Source organism: Sphaerodactylus townsendi, linkage group LG11, assembly GCF_021028975.2.
Source record: "Sphaerodactylus townsendi isolate TG3544 linkage group LG11, MPM_Stown_v2.3, whole genome shotgun sequence".
Lineage (NCBI taxonomy): Eukaryota > Metazoa > Chordata > Lepidosauria > Squamata > Sphaerodactylidae > Sphaerodactylus > Sphaerodactylus townsendi.
This window is the reverse complement of record NC_059435.1, coordinates 47,460,102-47,479,920: the sequence shown is the minus strand read 5'-3', so window position 1 is coordinate 47,479,920 and position 19,819 is coordinate 47,460,102. Positions and strand designations below refer to the sequence as shown.

Sequence of the window (19,819 nt, the reverse complement as noted above, 5' to 3'; positions counted from 1 at the left end):
ACATTTCCATTAACTGCAGTATAACGACCGACTGGTAATTGTATTGTAGAGATTCCAGGCTTCAAAAAAAAAAAAAATACTGGACGTGCAAACAACGCAATAGTAAAGAATAACTCTGCTACAGTTGTATTGCAACGATACGGGGGGGGGGGGGAGTGCCAAATAAGACAGCTTATTACGTCGGCAATACCATCCCGGGCATGGCAAGGGCGGCCACAGCTTCACTTTGATCAGCACGCAGGCGCGGGTTCTGCTTAACGGAAGTCTGGGACTTAGTTCCTGTCCGCTTGGTGTGAGGAGGCAGGATGTGCATCCGGGTCGCGGCTTGGCCTATTGTCTGGGTTACAGGACTCGCCTGGGGACGCTGAAGGCGCTCTTTTTATCCTTCACTGAGGTTGTTGACTGGAAGGGGAGCGAAGCGCCCTGCCGGGCTTAGGCTACCATCCATGTGCCCGGGAGAGGCCGCTCGGCCCCAGCGAGTAAGTGGGACCCGTCGCTCCCCCTTTCCCCTCACCTTGTCGCGTGCTGTCGCACCGTTCGCTTCATCTGACCCATTGCTTGCCTCACACAGCAGCGGGAACGTTCCCGACCCTTTGACATGGTTCTCGGCCCTCACGGCTGCCCTCGTCCAGTTTCGTCCGTGCGTGATGCTTGCTCTTTCCATCCCCTCACCGCGCTGATTCCGTTATCCCTTTGTCAAACAGGGTTTTGTGCCAAGGGTGGAGGCTCGAAGTCCACCGCACCCGGCCGAGCCGCCAGGGGTGACCCAAGGATGGCCGCTGATGCTGTGCGCCCGGCCCCCCAGGCCCCTGGACGGACCCTTAACTCGGCAGCCCGGTGCATCGGCGCCCTCCGGTGGCCTCCCAAATGACCCCCTGTGCCTAAGACGGGGATGCCCTGGTCTCGCCCTCCGGCTGGGCCGACTCTGCCCTGCGCTGCAGGTGTGCCATGAGTAGGCAATGAACGTGTGACCACTGCGCGGCAGCGAGGGTGTGTGTGTGGTGAGCCAACCAAATGATGACCCGCAGTCCTGAGGCTCCCGCCGCCCCTCCAACCCCACTGCTGAACTTCCCATTCCCCTACAGTGAATCCGGGGTGGGGAGGGGGGGCCTGGAGCACAGCCCGCCAGGCCGTGGGTGGAGGTTGCGCTCGCCCCCCCGGTGCCGGGAGGGGATCAGGGAAGGTCCGCGGCGAGCGGGACGGAGGCGGCGGCCGGCCTACGCAGAAGCGTCCCCCCCCCGCTGCGGGGGCGGGTGGGAGAAGAAGGCCCGCGACTCGGCCAGCCGGCCGCGGGTGCCATGCCCCCATCCCCCGCCAGCGGGGTGGAGGCTCGGCCCGCCAGCCCCGGGCGTCACGGCCCCGCCCCCAGCTTCAGGGGGGCGGGGGGTGGCTGGCCCCGTCGAGCCACCACAAAAGAGCTCCCCCCTGTTGTGGAAGGGGGGAGCAGGCCCGCAGCCCGGCCAGCCAGGGCAGAGGCGACGGCTGGCTGGCCCGACCGAGCCGCCGCTGGAGAGCTCCCCCCCTTGCCGGGAGGGGAGTGTAGCAGGCCCGCGGCTCGGCCAGGTGGCCGCGGTCATCACGGCCCCATCCCTTGCGGGGGTGGGGCGGAGGCGGCAGCCGGCCCGGCCGTCGCAAAAAACTCCCCCCCCCTTTGCCGAGAGGGGAGTGAAAACCGGCCCGCAGATCGGCCAGCCGGCCGCGGGCGTCACGGCCCCGGCCCCCGCATGCGGGGGCGGGGTGGAGGCGGCGGCCGGCCTGGCCAAGCCGCCGCCGAAAAACTCCCCCCCCCGGCCGGGAGGGGAGTGAAGCCGGCCCGCGGCTCGGCCAGCCGGGGCCATCGCAGCCCCATCCCCCGCAAGCGGGGGTGGGGCGGAGGCCAGCCTGGCCAAGCTGCCGCAAAAAGCTACCCCCTTTTGCCGGGCGGGGATCCCCCGCAAGCGGGGGGCGGGCGGGGACGACGGCCGGCCTAGGCTGAGCCGCCGCTGAGGAGCTCCCCTCCCTTGGCCGGGAGGGGAGAGAAGCAGGCCCGCGGCTCAGCCAGCTGGCTGCGGGCGTCCTGGCCCCCGTCCCCCGCGAGCGGGGGCGGGGCGGCGGCAGCTGGCCCAGCTGAGCCGCCGCAAAAAATTCCCCCCCTTTGCTGGGCGGGAGCGGGACAGGCCCGCGGCTCGGCCAGCCGGCCGCAGGCGTCACGGCCCCATCCCCCACAGGCGGGGGCAAGGCGGAGGCGGGCCTGGCCGAGCCGCCGCTGAAGAGCCCCCCTCCCATGGCCGGGAGGGGAGAGAAGCCGGCCCGCGGCTCAGCCAGCCGGCTACGGGCGTCCCATCCCCCCTCCCCCGTGAGCGGGGGCGGTGCGGAGGCGGCAGCCGGCCTGGCTGAGCCGCCGCTGAAAAGCTCCCCCCGTGGCTGGGGGGGAGAGAAGTAGGCTCGCGGCCCGGCCAGTCGGCCGCAGGCACCATGGCTCCCCGTCCCCCGCGAGCGGGGGTGGAGGGGCGGCGGCCGGCCTTGCCGAGCCGCCGCATCAAAGCTCCCCTCCGCCGTTGCCGGCAAAGGAGGCCCATGGCTCTGCCAACCAGCTGCAGGCGCCATGGCCCCTGTCCCCTGCGAGCGGGGTGGGGGCGGTGGCTGGCCCGGCCAGGTCGCCGCAGGAGCGTCCCCCCCCCCCGCTGTTGAGAGAGGAGAGAAGCAGTCAGCGGCCGGCCTGGACGGGCTGCCGAGGGTGCGCTTCCCTTCCTCGTTGCTATGCGGAGAGGGGGTGCTGGGAGGGACGAGGAGGGTGCCCGTGGCTCGGCCATGCCAGCCGGGGCAGGGGGAGCCCGAGGACTCCCTACACACACACACGCGGTAAACAACTGCCGGCTGGCAGAAGGGAAACCCCAAGGAGCAAAACCCAGCCCACCGAAAATAAGCCTGACCACCGGGTCCCACAAGCTTTATTGTTGAGCCATACTCACACTCGCGCACAATCAGTAGTTCCAATCGTCCAAATCGCTGGCTGGCCGAAGCACATGGCCAGAACAAATGAGGGCTTCCCCTTTAAAGGGTCAATCTGCCCTCCCCCTTGGTGACGTCAGCCCTAGCCCAACATGGCCCGGGCTTTGCTTCTGCCCACAGTTAGGCGGAAGCGGTCACCTTGGCTCCACCCATCCCACCCCCCAGAGGCAACCGCAGCCGGTGGGTGATTCACAGCTGTCTTTCTCCCCGTGTCTGTAAGGGGCGGGGGGGGGGGGAGTGCCAAATAAGGCAGCTTATTACGGCGGCAATACCATCCCGGGCATGGCAAGGGCGGCCACAGCTTCACTTTGATCAGCGCGCAGGCGCGGGTCCTGCTTAACGGAAGTCCGGGACTTAGTTCCTGTCCGCTTGGTGTGAGGAGGCAGGATGTGCATCCGGGTCGTGGCTTTGCCTATTGTCTGGGTTACAGGACTCGCCTGGGGACGCTGAAGGCGCTCTTTTTATCCTTCACTGAGGTTGTTGACTGGAAGGGGAGCGAAGCGCCCTGCCGGGCTTAGGCTACCATCCATGTGCTCGGGAGAGGCCGCTCGGCCCCAGCGAGTAAGTGGGACCCGTCGCTCCCCCTTTCCCCTCGCCCTGTCGCGTGCTGTCCCACCGTTCGCTTCATCTGACCCATTGCTTGCCTCACACAGCAGCGGGAACGTCCCCGACCCTTTGACATGGTTCTCGGCCCTCATGGCTTCCCTCGTCCAGTTTCGTCCGTGCGTGATGCTTGCTCTTTCCATCCCCTCACTGCGCTGATTCCGTTATCCCTTTGTCAAACAGGGGTTTGTGCCAAGGGTGGAGGCTCTTTTACCCCCCCCCCCTATCTGAGCCACATAAGGGAACACAGCCCCTCCCTTCCCTATGTGAAACTGAGAACTGAGTTGGGTAGTGTGTGTAAATGGTTCTGGCTGAAATTTTCCCCTCTCGCATACTAGTTCCAGATGGGTCAGAGATGACCAAGCAAACAAACAACAACAACAACCCCAAATCCAAAACAACACCTCTCTTTCTTTTTTCCTGCCCACAGTGGATCGAAGCTCGAAGAGGAGGCAGGTGAAACCTCTTGCAGCTTCCCTGCTAGAAGCTTTAGATTATGACAGTTCAGATGACAGTGACTTTAAGGTTGGAGATGCCTCAGGTAAATGCTTCCTCTTCTCATGCATCAAAATACTTCCCCCTGGCTTTTTATTTCTGAAATATTGTTGGGTTTTATTAAGGGTGTTCCCCCCCCCCCCCCCCCCAGTATATTTAAGTGACAAAAGCCTGGAGGTCTAGACAGATTTTAGAGACTAAATTTCAAAGTTAGTCCAGTGTGGGCACTGAGGGGATGCAGGGTAAATATTTAGCTTGGTAGGAACTTGCAGACCTTGAGGGATGCAAGTAGTTAGATATTAATCAGCCAAAAATATCTCTTAATCTACTAGATTCATTAATATATCAGACTCCAGGATCATTCATTCATTGTCATTTTAGCCAGGTCTCTAACAGCAAAATGAGTCTTTCTCATTTTCTCTCTCTTTCCTAGCTCACCAGCTCTAGGATTCCCATAATTTCCAATTATTTTTCTGGTGCTGTATCATTTTTCCACCCCTGGCTTCTTTTCCACCTACTAATATTTCATTAAAGAATCAAAGAGGTCCAATCAGCGGTACAAAGGCTGGCAGCTGAAGGACAAGGCAGTCTCCAGTGATGCATCTGTGAGAGCTGGAGCTCTGCACTGGGCCTTTTGATGGGACCCACGGCTCTTTAGCTGCACAGCCACAAAATCTAGTTAAGCTGTTCTGAGTTTAGGAAGATCTTTCATGTAGGAAGGACCTTACTTTATGTACCATCTGGACAATGTTCTTCTGTTGTTCAGTAGGTTATGTGGTTCTTCTGTCACTGTCATTGCCTTAACTTTTTGCACTAAATAGGGCAACTTTGGATGTGTCAAGTGGTAGTCTGCTCTTTTTTTTGTACAAGTGGTGCACTCCATTAGGCATCTCTGTTTCAACTGCACACATATGCTGTCAGTCAATTCCAGGAGCAGCCTAGAAAGTAAAACATTGTTGGAACACAACACTTTTGAAAATGAAGTTATGTTGCATAAGCCTTTTATACATATAGTGTGGAGCAGTATTGCATTTTTGTTTTAGAAAAATAACTGTAGACATGCTACATGTTTGCCCAAAGCTATTCTAAGGTAAACATCTGTATAAAAGTTCATTCTGAACATGCAGTTTGAGAGACGACTGTGTATACAGATTATATATTTAATGATAAATGATATTTAGTGAGATTAATTATTTGTAATATGTAATGCAGTGAATGTATAGGCCTTTATAGGCCTAAATTGTGACAAATATTTAACACAACCAGTAAGATTTGTTTAAAGAATTAAACCACATCTTTAAAACAAATCTTTTACTGGCAGGAAAAAAATGTAAATATAATAGAAAGTATGTAAATGTATTTTTAATAACATAAAAGTAGACTTAAATCTTAGTGGATGTTTTGATATCTGTGTACATGAGTTCTGATTATCATAAAGCAATAACTATGTACATTTATTGTGTTTTGCTGGAAAGTATTCTATCAATATGTTTAACCAACAATGAAACTTCCTCTGGAAAAATAGCTTATAAGTGCATCGGGTAAATTAGATTTAAATTATTATTTGAAATCAATGACTTTTAATTTTCACTCATATTAAAAACAAGTTGGTTTTAAATGGACCTTCAGAAGCTGTCCCTTGTGGAATTTCATTGGAAGTAATGCTCCAACAGAAGAGGAAGATGCTGCCGAGTCGCAGCTGACTCATGGCAACCCTTGTTTTACTGGAGGGTTAGGTGACTTGGCTAAGACACTGCTAATGTCTGGTACTTTTGGCTTCTATGTGTCTATATATAATTGCCTAACGATGTCTGATGCTAGAAGCTTAGAGTTTGACTTGGATTTAGGTATCTGACTTTATATAGTTTTAACACATCCCAGAATTGGACTTTAGGTATGTAATAGTCAAATGTGCTTTGTGGGGCTGCTTGACAGAAAAAAATCGTAATAGTGTTGGGCATTTGATCGATCAAAAAAGTTTTGGTCAGTGGGCTTTCGAATATTGATCAGTGGATTATCAAATAATAATCAGGAATTCTAAAAGTATTGACTATTAAAACAATTAAATAGACACTTAAATCATTGATTATAATGTTGCTAATTATAAATATGGATGAGTAGACAGTCGCCTTTTTATTTGTGTGTTTGTACCTCACTTTTCTTCACTATGAAGACCCAAAGTGACATACAAAACCATTCTGTCCTCTTCCTTTTTATCCTCACAAAAACAGTCCCATGAATTTGATTTGTCTAAGAGTAAGTCATGGAAGGTCATCCAGCAGACTTCCATGGCAAAGTGAGGATTCAAGCCTGGATCTCCCAAGATTCTAGTCAGATATTCAATCCCCTACCTGTGCTTGATGAAATTATTTTTCCAGTGTCATAAACTACAGGAGGACTAGAGGGTGATAAGCTCTTTCTCATTGCCTTGAATCCAAATTATATCATAATGAAATAAAAAAGTAAGATACCATTTACACATGCTTCATGAAAGAATATGCTGCCAATTGTCACTGTTTTGACTGTGGAGGCATAAGAGCATGGATAAATTAAAAAAAATGAACCACTGCCCTCATTGGCTAGGGAGTGGGATTTCTTCTTCAATTTTTAAAAAAGTAATATTTTTGTTACCTGATGGTGTATTACTGGCAAATACTCTGGGGGCTGTTGTAGCTTTGCCTACAAAGAGGTCACAGTCCAGTTACCCTGAGATGATTACAGGTAACAGCTGGTATGCAGTGACTGCTAAAATATATTAATGTGGTTTTCTTCTGCTTGAGCTGTTAATTTGAAGGAATCTGCCTCACAGAGAGCCTTACAGTCACTTCTCACTCACTTGATGTGTAGATAGGTGATGGCAGAAGTCAACGTCAAAAGTGCAGCCTCCCCCTTGACACTTCATGGCATTTCTGCATTGGTTTTTGCTTTTGAATTCATTACAGTCCCATTTGAAAAGTAGGTGCATTTCTAAATTCTTGATCTTCACTTTTGCTTAAGGGTTATGTGTTGAGTACTGTAGGAGACCCAAATCCATACTGCCATAAAGCTCACAGGTGCTGCTGTCTATCTTGTAGTCTTTTTAAATAAATCATACAAGATATATTGAAATAGTTCAAGTTTCCAGTGCACTTTAATCAGAATGCCTTTTTAAAAAAAGACAACTGAGTATGTTTCAGTAAAAGTACCTGATACAAGCTCCTCGTCTCACATGTCCTTGTATAATTTTTCACACAAAGAATTTTTAAAAATTTCTTAAAATAGTAGTATTGCTTTTTGTTGTCATAGTCTGAAAATGACTGGTTTGATTCATTGTAATGGATTTTCAGATTTGCAAAATTTGTTTCAACAGTATGTTGAAGTTTAGTCATCAGTTTCATTTTCCAAAATGTTGACTGCAATATAGCGAAGCTCCTAATTTTATGACTCTTGATTTGCACATAATTTTTGCATCCAGCTTGACAACATGCTTCCATGTTTTTGAAATCTGTAAATGAGACTGGTCACAATAAATGTCAGTATTTGTGATTTGTTTTCATAGTCAGGGTTACTTGAGGTTGCCTCTCTCCTAGAATTAAATTCTCAGACAGTTGTAGTCTCATCTCTTTTTTTAAAAACTCCTCAAGTCACCTACATACATATGACTTTAAGAAACTTTGCACACCCAGCCCTTTTAAATATTGGATAATGTTTTGCTTGTTCACACTATCACTTCATGTGATATATGTGATAGACAAGTCTATCAAGATTTTCTCATGGCTACCGGTACTCTGATTTGCCCTTGAACATTCAAACAGATTAGAGTTTAAAATAGAACTAGTTTTTTTTTTTAAATTGTAGGATGGCATAAACAAACTCTTTCTTAGAAATTGGGAGCTAGTAGAACTTTTTTGGCCTTCTTTGCCTTCTCTTTTCTTTTGCTTTCTCTGTCTCTTCTAACAGTTATTTATTATTATTATTTATTATTATTTATTAGTCTTGATAGACCGCCCAAACCCCAAAGGGCTGTGTTAGATACATAGACACAGGTGTCTGTTTCCAGGAATACAGGAATACAGCTACTGGAAAAATTGGAGTGTTCTTGTAGAAAATTTATATTTGTGAAATCATGTCTAAAAGAGATGTGGATTAGGATGTGAAGAATGACTGGATGATGCATTTCATGTTTATAAAATGAACAAGTGCAATATTTGAGCACTTAAAATGCCTGTGATATCTAATGATTTTATGCCTGCTAATGAAATAATAATACAAACTCCTTCCCTTCCTTTCCCCACAACAGACACCCTGTGAGGCAGGTGGGGCTGAGAGAGTTAGGAGAGAACTGTGACTAGGGTAAGGTCACTCAACAGGCTTCTTTTGTAGTAGTAGGAAACAAAAACTTGGTTCACCAGATTAGAATCCACCTCTCATGTGAAGGAGTGAGGAATCAAACCTGGTTCTCCAGATCAGAGACTACCACTCTTAACCATTACATCATACTGACTCACTAGATTTTTGATGAGAAAAATGTAGCACAGGAATTTCTCATTTGTACCTGCTCCAGTGCTTAGGGTAGCATCAGGACATGGGCACACACATTGCTGGGATAATGAGTTTTTGATTTTCCTCTGGACTTTAGAACAGGCAGATGGGGTGTACCAGAGGATACAGGAGAAAGGAAGGAGCATCGGGTCATAGCGTATAAAGATAGCAACCAGATAATCCAGAAGGTATTTATTAACTAGATGTGGTTGTGCACGATACAGGTATCAGAAAACTAGTGGCTACGTCCTGTCATTTCTGTCATAGACTAGTTGTAAAAAATATAGTGCTATATTGTGTATCAAGTGAATATTTTCTAGGCTGTCTTCCACCTTATGGTCTTTGCTCTGTTGGGCCTGCATATACGGTTGCTCCCCCCACCTTGTTGCTTAAGTAAGATATTTACAGTTTTCCTCATGCTACACATTTCAGGAGTCCTTGAGAATTAACTCATGGAGAGAACATAGTGTGCCTGCATGTGACTATGGATGCATCTGTAATCTTTTGGAAGTGGTTTTCATGATTGCAGCCACACATCTCAACTCACTAGACTCATGGGAATTTCTCTGAGGTTGTGGTTGTAACTAGGGAGGTGACAGGAATTTTGACCCTGAGAACAATTAGGGTATATCAAAGGAATGAAGTTTTAGATATCCAGATTGAATTTAAAAATGTAAGAGTTGTAAATCAAAGAAAATATCTTAAAATAGAAGCTGAAACCAATCAATCATTTACATTGTTTGAATATATACTGCTGGTGGTATAAATGTCAAATAAATTTACCATAAGAATTTCACAATTTATTTTTACCCCACCTTTTGATCCAAAAATTTCCCTAAATTACACTACCAAAAAAAATTAAAATACAGCTTACAGTTTTATACTTAAACAGTTTCATGTCATAGTTCTGCTTTTTTAAAAACAGGGCAACATAAAATATATTACTGGGAAAAATTGTGTTTCCAAGAGAAAACTAGGTCAGGATTTTGATTGTGATTGTATGGTGTGTTGTGGAGATGCCATAATTTGTGAACAGGACGCTCTGTGGATTGAAACTGGGCAGTGAATTCAGAATTGTATTAAAACAATGTAGGCCATGAGATAGTTGGAGAGTTTCAGGGGAATATAATAGTGACGTATGCTTATTTATTGGATAAAATGGGGCTCACTGAAAGAAGTATATAGATCCAATTATAAGCCCAGCATTTTATTATTAATTTTGTCAGTAAAAATGTATACTGATACTGTTTTATATTTTTAAAATACTTGTACTTTATTTAAACCTTAATTTTAGTATGATTGTAAAAACTCAGATTTAGTACGATCAAAGATTATCAGTTATATGATGTAATGTTGTCCTTAATTAAGTTACTTGTCAAGGATATCATTAAGTTTCTTTACGATATATTCAGTATCAAAATGGCTGATCTAAAATACGATTTTGTCTCTCAGGGCATATTTGCTGAATGCTTATTGCTTGAGCCTATGCAGGCTTTAAAATATTTTGAGTTTTTTTAATCCATATGATCAAAATTTGACGCTGTCTGTTATGTTGCTGTCTGTTATCTTAAGACATAGCTTGTTTTGAGATACTCTGTGGCCAAAATATTATAAGTTAACATGCTTATTGACCTGTTTCAGTCAGTTACTCAGTTTAATGTAGCATGCTTCAGTGAAGACCAGGCTGCTTGTCTAGAATACAATTTCTTATTCTTATTATGAAGTGTGATGGAGACAAAATTTCACATTCTGCTAAATCAAACATTCTTCATCAATAGGCGTACAACATTAAAAGAGCAGTGTCAAGTGAAAAAATAGGGCCCATGATAAATAAGTTGTCATTAAGGGGAAAGTATCTAGTTTAAGTTGGTAGCCTCAGGCCTTTTAAAATACTTTTTTTTTGGTTTGGTTTGTTTTGGAACACCTTTTTTAAATTTTCATATGCTCAACAGATTCTGAAGGCAGTGGACATGGCAGTGAAGATGGATCAAAGGATAGCGGAGAAGGATCCTGTAGTGAATCAGAGGAAAATGTCTTGGAGGAAGACCTGGCAGAAGGAGCAAAACTAGAAGAAGAACAACCTAAAAGCTCAGGTGGAGAAGAGCTGCCAATAACAGAGAAGGAGGTGATTAAAACTGAAAAAGACGAGGATGATGAGTGCGGAGAAGAAGAAGACAAACCGAGAAAGAAAAAAGAGAAAGAGAGGGAAAGACCTGCTGAATCAGATGCCGGCCTTGACGAGCAGACAAATGAACCCAAAAAGTGGAACTTGCGAAGAAACCGCCCTCTTTTAGATTTTGTATCCATGGAAGAGCTAAATGACATAGACGATTATGACAGTGAGGACGACAATGACTGGCGGCCGACTGCTGGAAAGAAGAAAGGGAAAAACACGCTGCGGAAAGAGGGAAGTGATGGTGATAATGAGGATGATGAAGATGATGGGAGTGGAAGCGACGAGGATGACAATGAAGAGGAAGGCAATGAGGAGGAGGAGGAAGAAGAGGAGAACAGCAGTGCCTCTAGTGATGGTGGATCCAAGAAGAAAAAAGCGAAAGCTCTTAGCAGGAATAGTGCTGATGATGAGGAGCTGACAAATGATAGCCTGGCCCTTTCACAAAGCAAGAGCAATGAGGTAGAACAGCCACCTTTCTATAATACCTCTGATGAAAAATGGAAAATACTCTGCAGTGTGATTGTTTTAAAATTATGCCCTAAAGCTAGGCACAGTGACTGGACAGTGATTGCATTAATAAGCTGCAGAGTTATGCTAAATTCTCATTAAGATACATTTGCATCAGCCTTTTGTCTGAATCCAGCACCCACTGAAGACAGTGGCATTCTCCTATTGCCTTCAGTGTATCTTGGATTGGGATTTTAGACTTCACTGCAAGCCTTTCCGTGCAGTTAGCTTTCCTTTCACATACTGTCTTGAATTTGAAGCAGCTACAAAGTTAGATTGAGTTGCAGTAAATGCAAAACAAATCAAAAATCAGTGAAAGGTAAGGTAGCCTGGCTGTGTAGGCTAACCATCTAACTGGTGTTGGGAACAATGCATTTTTATTGTTATAAAAGCTGTTAAATGCTATAAGGTTTAGTCAGAACATGCAGATTTGTTGTATATGGTCATTTTGTGCTGTTTAAGGTTGTAGAGCAACAGCAAAATTTTAAAAAAGATGGAAGTGTGGAATCTCTTTAGTTGTACAGTTCTCACACTGAGTACTAAAGGTTGTATGCTCCAGCAACATATTTTTTTGTATTAAATGGCTAGTTTTGTGTGTGGAATGTTTGTGTCATGGAGCTTCTGAGTTATGTATACTAGTTTTTTATTTAGAATTTAAAGCTGCATTGGTAGAAGCTGGGATATTTCTTAACTTTGTTACTATAGTTGAATGAGGACCTAGCAAAATTATATATTTGCTTAAAGGGAGAATAGACCCATAACCTAAACTTTTTGGATTTTGCTAATTTTGAGTTTTTCTAATCTTATCTGACATGTATCACTGTTTAAAATTCTCTGACATTGTTTAAATCTTAATTGGGTATTGTTTGCTATGATAATCCCCCGAGCCAATCCTTAACTTGCTGCGTTAATAAATACATTTGTAGAATTGAGATTTGTGGGCTTGCTATTTGGAGCTTGGAGCTTTCAAAACATATTAAAGGCTAGGTGTGCAGAGATAAGTGTTTTCTGTTGACACACCAGCACAAACATTCAGCATCATGGTGCCACTATGGAGTGTCTGAGATATGATGATCAGAAACGTGACAGGAACAGGAAGAATGCTGAGATGCAGAGTGTTCTTTGTGGAGTCGGCAGAATTTGCCTTCAGATGCGTATTGAGGGCAGCAGTGAGATGCTTGCATTGATGCAGGATCGCACAGGGCATTTCAAGTCTGTTTTAATATCTGACCATTCGTTACATGAGAGAAGCTCAGTACTTCTATGGCAGTATAATTTTTCTAATGTCTTTTGCCTTCAGGCATAAATCCTGCTCACATTTGGTTCCCCAACTTTGCCTCTAAGTTGAGGAGTGAATATCATGACTGCAAGTCCATAGAAACAGTGCAGACAGTTGAAGCTGTCTTTACAGTATTTGTGGTGACACATCTTGCTGAGCTCACAAACCAGCTTGAAATCCAAATAGGAGCCTGTATGCTAGTGTGAGTTGCTACAGTGAAAGCTTTAGAGGATGCTGTGACTTGGCATGAGGATGCTGAACATCTGTGTAGGTTCTTTATACTGTGAATTATATTTCTGCTGTAATGAATGAGGAAAATGAAATCCAGAGAGATTAATTGCATTGCAGTCAATACAGGACAAAACAGTTTTCATTCTACTAATGGCCATCAGTACTCCATCCTGAAAAATCAGTATTTTCTGGAGACCTGTGAGAGGTACTGCTAGCTTACCCAGTTCTCCCAATCCTCAGTCTTCATCATCTGTCACATACCATCGTCCTTTCTTCCAGAATGGATCACTTCAGTTGCTCCATATTTTTCTTCCATACTGCAATTCCCAGAGCTCTTTAATTACTAAAACTTGGAGAATTTAGTTCAGTCACTTCAGTATGTTTAATTTTTAACAATCCTTGGAGCTTGCTGGATGTATCTTGTACTAACATCTGACCATTCCTATGATAAAGATGTGTATGTGACCACTTTAATGCCCACTTTCCTATATGTGTGTTCAAAATATAAAATGATATTTTTCCTTGGTCATCAGAGACCAAAATATACCACTACTTTATATAAAGCTACTGATGGGGTAAGGTCCTAAAATGGAATGTAAAACAGTTTTCTTCAGTAGCACTGAGTTGAAGATGTCCTATTTTGATGACAAATTCTTCACTCTGTTACCTAACACAAACAAACTTTTCTGGTAACTCACAAATGAAACCATGAAGTTAGGTAAAATAATTAGATAAAAGTAGTCACTGAGTGATTCCCTGCCCACCTTGCCTACTTGTTATCTATTTTAATTTAATTGTTGTGAAGAATAGAAGCTTAAGAATATTCGACTTTTTCTGATAAATACGTTTCTTTTTAGTTAACTTGTCCCAGTGATTTCAGTGGAATTTGGGCATAATTAACACCTTTGGGCTGAGTACTCTCTCTTGTTTGTATCTTCATAGACAATTACTGAATGCTGTTGGCAGTATTTTCAATATGTCTTATACTGAAGGCTTCCATTATATTTTGCTGCTGTTGTGAAACCTAAGGGTTTGAAATGCCTCTTTTATTTAGTGAAGAAAGCAGTTAGTGAAGAACACAAAGCATTAGACCGTTACACAAGCTAAAAAATAGTCAGATATGGTGTAACTTGGCATAGTGTTGCAACTGATGAATTCCTTAATGTTTTAATGTAGATTAAGATCTTGTATATCCTGTAGGCTCATTTCAGTTACTCTGCATATTTTACTTGACACATCCTCATTATATTCCTCAACTTTAAAAATCTACTTAAAATGATAAAGTAATTAACGTATACCCAGTGCAGAAATAATAAGAAACCAGTCTTGCTACCCTAGCTTTTCATAAGCCTAGACTCGCAGCCTGACTGTCTCTTTCTTATACTAGGGTCAAGGTGAATTTGGTTTCCTATTTTTTGTTTTTTTCTTGGAGCCTAGGAAAGTGTCAGAAGTGATGTACTGCACATTCTGTGGCTTTCTATAAGCTCCAGAAATCAGCATACTGGAGATGGGTAGGCTAAATCCTAACTTGTTTTCCAGGGAACCATTATTTACTTAGGCTCATTCCGCACACGCAGAATAATGCACTTTCAAGCTGCTTTCAGGGCTCTTTGAAGCTGTGCGGAATGGCAAAAACAGTTGTGAAAGCAGCTTGAAAGTGCATTATTTTGTGTGTGCAGAATGAGCCTTAGAGTGGTTTTATCCATGCAACAACAAGGTACATTAATGATCAGCTATGCATTCCTTTAGAATTATGATTGCTTCAGTAGCACTGAGTTGAAGATGTCCTATTTTGATGACAAATTCTTCACTCTGTTACCTAACACAAACAAACTTTTCTGGTAACTCACAAATGAAACCATGAAGTTAGGTAAAATAATTAGATAAAAGTAGTCACTGAGTGATTCCCTGCCCACCTTGCCTACTTGTTATCTATTTTAATTTAATTGTTGTGAAGAATAGAAGCTTAAGAATATTGAGAATTCCCACTATTACAGTTGTTCTCCAGGTGACAGATCAGTTCATGTGGAGCACATGGCTGCTTTGGAAGGTGGACTCTGTGACATTATACCTCACTGAAGTCCCTCTCCAACTCCATCCTCTTCAGACTCCACCTCCAAAATCTCCAGGTATTTCTCAGTCTGGAGCCGACAACCCTATTTAAGGTAGGCCACTGAAGGCCAGAGTGGCAAATAGAGCCACTGAGTGGCAAATAGAGCCACTGAAGGCCAGAGTGGCTACTAAAGCCATTTTGTCCCTCTCCCCCTGCACACTCATGGATTTCTGCAAACCTCCATTTTCTGACAAGCTGAGATACAAGCAACAGGCTTTTTAAATTGTTACTTTTAAGTAACTGTAGAGTCTCCTCCCTTAAGTGGCTCACTTCCACAGGCAAGCCAAAACTCAGGAAGGAAGCAGCTGAGATGTCCACAGGGAGAACTTTATTGCTGTTGATATTTGTGGTTGGGGTGGAGGGTGGGACTGGGATTTGTAGATTCATAGGATTAAGATCCAAAGAGCTATTTGGGTTCACGCAAGCGGCTTATGCTGACTCAAAATAAATTTAGTACCTTTTTTTGTTTGAAGATGCTTATGTAGTAAACTGCTTGCTCAGTGGTAAAACTTCACAGTCATCTGTTCTGTCTTGTCCTGATTTGCTGCTGTTTCAGTTTTAGTGTTTTCATAAGTTTCAAACTTTCAGTAATAAGCATTTGAATGATTTGCTATTGATCTTTTTAGTCTTTATGCCACCTTTTGATAACATTACAATAAATCTAATTTTGATAACTGTTAATCCCTCTATTACAAATAACTCTTGCCAAATCTGACTTCAGAGCGGAAGGCTGAAGATTCACTAAATACGGATTTCTTTTAAGAAAGCTGTGGGTTATTATATCAGCATCAATATAAAGGCAGACTTAGATGATCCTTTCGTAAGCTAACCATTTACCTGGTAATAAAGTCAATAAACTCAAATTTGCATAGGATAAAAAACCATTGTGTTCTAGAATTCTGATTATTACTTGATAAGGTTAATCATGGACAGCATAGTTGTGGTAATTTACTTTATTCGGGTAATATAAATGGGTGCAGCTGGTTGGCCTACTTTTTAGTTTATACAAGTTTTGCCTTATCTTCCTTTTTTATATTAAGACATATCAGTATGCAATGTGAAGAATAATTATGACATGATATTAATCACAAGGTATCTTTTGTGATACTGTGCAAGGGAATAGTTAATGTAAATCGTTAGCAAAAACATTCTCTTCTCTTACATGATACAACATTTATTGTACAAAGGTGGCACAATCTGTGAGAGATCTGCTGAGTTGGTTCCAAAAACTCTAACTTACAGATAATTGAACTTGAATTATTATATGTTATTATATCCAAAAGATTTATAACTTTTTCCAAACCATTTGCAATTTTGTTTTCCTATTCCACAGGTATGACTGAGTAGTTTTGTTGTAATGAAAGGAATCCTGTGGAACCGTAAAGACCAACACATTCATTGTGGCAGTTTTGTGGCATCAGATGATAAAGTATATGCTGTTGTAGCATAAATTTGGAAAAAACAAATAGCTGCTTAGTTGCAGAAATTCATTCATTGGGCCAGGATCAAAATAACTACTTTACATTGATGTGACTTTCTTCTTTGCACAACTGACTATCAGTGTTTCAGACTATATTTGAAACTTTATTTAGGGACTAAAGCAGTTTGACTCATCTTGGATGTAGTATTTGGACCAGAGCTGTTATAATAAATAATGTTGGTTGAACCCTTAAGTTTTCAACAGGATGTTGTAGCTTTGTTTAGTTCAATAGCTATGCTTTGTAAGATTGTCTGATTGCATTGGAGTCCTTTTAACATTACTAACTTTTAAACACTGGAGTCCTTTACGAACATTGCAGAAGAGATAGTGACATGTTTAGGGGCAACCAGTGAACTATATGAATGGTGAAATAATGGCAAAGAGACAAATAAAATATATAGAGAAGGCAACTACGATTCATTGAACTGAAGTTGTGTTACTGCTGTTTCAGATGTTGGAGAGAAGTGATATTATGTGTTGTAGGTCAGTTTGGAGGTAGACAGGAGATAGCAGTTAGGTATATGCATAGTGATGAAGAACTTCTTCCCAATTCCAGTTCAGTTTGGAATTTGACCTCAGCTGTTATCCAAAATAATCAGAATATAGTTTCTTCTGAATTCAGTGTCAAAATGTATAACCTTCCATGCTCCCAGTGATATAGTTTATAGGGCAGTGGTGGCGAACCTATGGCACTCCAGATGTTAATAGGTTCGCCACCACAGTTATAGGGTAATGGGATCTAAGTGCTTTCCTAAAGATGTTGAACTCAGCCTTACTGACTTTGTGTAATCCTCCTTAACTTGTCTTGTGGTAATAACAGGGAGGCCTAACTGGAGACCTCTCTGAGAGTTCCCCTGCCTTGGTGCCACCTCCTGGAAGCCGGTGACATGGAGCTTGCAGGATGCTTTAACATCTGTACTGACTCAAGTACTCAGGGAGACTTACAGAAGGCCTAGCACCTCTTCAAAGGGTAAGGAAGGGAGATCTTATGGTCACCCCCCAGACAGGAAAGTAAGAAGGCAGGCAGTGAGAGTACTTCTCTGGCTCAAATCTGAGCCAGATTAGAATCCGTGGAACCAGTTGACTCCTGGAACTGAAGGTGAGAATAATAAATCTCTTAATTTTTTAAAGTGAGCCTTCTAAGTTCAAACATTTGTACAGAGTTACTAGCATTAGAATGGTAAGAATCCAAGAGAATTTTGGTGCAAATGAAAGAAAGTAATTAAAATACACTGCTGCAGCAAGCTGAAAAATGGCTTTGTTTAGAAAACTGATATCTGTAAAGACACAAAGTTTTGTAATAAAAATACACCTTTTACTAAGATGTATTTATTTACATTATTTGTAATAGTCCTGTCTCCCTCAGATTGGAGGCATGTTTCACAATTGAAAACTGTACAAACAAGGGAAATATAATACAAACAACAAACAAAACAATGCAACTGGATTGCAAGGTTACAGACAGTGAACTCCAAATAGTACAGAATGTACAGTGCATAATTCAATGAACTAACTATAGATGTCGCAGGGCTTGTAATTCCAAGATGAAAATCCCACAAACCCCGTAACCAGATTTCCCACCCACCCCGAAAAAAGCCCCTGTATCTCAATCCTTTAAAAGGTCTGCAAATTAAATTGTTCACAACAGCTCCTAAAAACTTTTAAAAGTGGTTTCCTTTGTGCCTCCTTTGGGAGCCAGTTCGACTGGCCGCTATTGCGAATAAATGGCTTCTAATAGATGCCAAGTGGGCCATTTTAAACAGGTGAATAACTAGATGGGAGAAATTAGAATACCAAGGTGACATGTAGGGACATTTGGAGAGAGATTTGTGACCTCCACACCATCAGAGGTTTAAGGTTACAGCCCTACCTTGATTTGAATTCTGAAGCAAACCTTCAGCCAATGTAGCTGTTTCAAAATAGGCAAGATATGTTTTCTGCTAATAATCAGGCTGCTGTATTCTGAACTGGGTAGCTTCCAGGATAGCCCAACCTAGAGAACGTTACAGGAGTCAAGCTATGAGATTACAAAAGCATGGGCTTGTTTGATCAGGTGGGCTAGGAGAGGAGACTGTTAGCAAACCAAATGAATCTGATAGAAGGCCCTCCTCTTCACCACTACATCATCCTGCTTTTCAAACAGCAAGGTGGGTCCATGAGCACTGCACAGTCCAGCTCTTAACCTGCTCTGCAGATACCAACTTCATGCCATCGGGGACAAGCGGATCCAATCTTTACAAAGCACCAGCCTTCCGGTCTAGCGCGGCCTCTGTTTTGTCTGGATTCAACTTCAGCTTGTTTTGCCTTAGCCACTGGACCCCAGCCTCAAAGCCCTGGTTCAGAGCCAAGATGGATATATCTGGAGGCTTAGATAATGAGACGTAGAGCCAAGCATTACCAAAAGAATAGCAATAGATACAAAGTAAAAGTATTGAGGAATAAAGTTAGTAAATACGTCCATGTTGTGAATACGAGTTTGCAGGTGCAAAATAGGTGTATGAGATGATGTCCTTTCTAATTTAACAAGTGCATTTTAATTTTCTTTAATAGGACTCGCTGATTCTTGAGAAGTCTCAAAACTGGACCTCCCAGAAAATGGACCATATTATGATTTGCTGTGTTTGTCTTGGGGACAATAGTGAAGATGCTGATGAAATAATCCAGTGTGACAATTGTGGGATAACAGTGCATGAAGGTAATTTTATCATGCCACAAATACAACATTTTCTTAGTGAAATAGGATCAAACCTAATTGTTAATACATGGCTTATTCATGCATTTATGATTGATTTTTAAAAGTTGTCACCTAATATTAGTATTTGTGGGTGTCCACGCGTACACATACTGTGGCTTTTTTAAAATGTAAAAACAGTGTATATGAAGTTATAAACAATTGCCCTATCCGAAGTCAGTCCACGAATCTGCATAAAAACTGTCAACCTTGAGAAACAGCTGGGTTTTTGAAATCAAATATATCGAGCCAAGGGGCTTCTGAATGAGTTACCGTCCTGCTGGCTTTCTGTGACTCGACTATTTTTCCTGTGTTTAATTCTGCTGCTAAACTGAATATAAGCTGCATATTTATCCATGTGCAAACTAAACAGTATCACTGTATAAGTGGAGGAATTCTGGAAAATAATCTCATGTGCATAAAGAAAGTCCTACTGTACTATTCACTTATGGTCTGTTCTACCCACACATGGCCCAGGTGACAGCCTTAATCTAGTTTGCTTGGTTTCTGCTGTCCTTATCCTGAAGTCTGTTGAACTCCAGGTGTGTGACAGACCTTTATTCAATTTAAAGGTGTTCTTTAGTATTGGGTTGATTTGAGCTTAAATGCTGCACACCTTCCTGAGAGCCCATTTATCCTCCTCCCAGCAGAAGGTAACCAAGTGGCAAGTTGGTTGCTTTCCTTCAGCTTTA

At 43.3% G+C, this 19,819-nt stretch overlaps 1 protein-coding gene across 10 annotated transcripts in view; it reads left to right on the top strand.

The window, feature by feature from the left end:
• The first annotated feature begins 295 nt into the window (after positions 1–295).
• PHF14 (PHD finger protein 14) overlaps positions 296–19,819 on the top strand; it is a 155,731-nt gene continuing 136,207 nt past the window's right edge. For 6 of the 10 annotated variants that reach the window (XR_007245796.1, XM_048511570.1, XM_048511565.1 and 3 more), the window contains exons 1-4: positions 3,358–3,552; positions 4,025–4,135; positions 10,563–11,245; positions 18,947–19,091. Coding sequence is in view for 9 of the 10 variants with exons in the window: in XM_048511570.1 (XP_048367527.1) it covers position 3,552; positions 4,025–4,135; positions 10,563–11,245; positions 18,947–19,091 (940 nt within the window). In the remaining variant the exon portion in view is untranslated. Of the gene's footprint in view, positions 480–3,356; positions 3,553–4,024; positions 4,136–10,562; positions 11,246–18,946; positions 19,092–19,819 lie in introns of those variants that run through there. The other 4 variants (XM_048511569.1, XM_048511567.1, XM_048511564.1 and 1 more) reach the window with 2 other exon arrangements.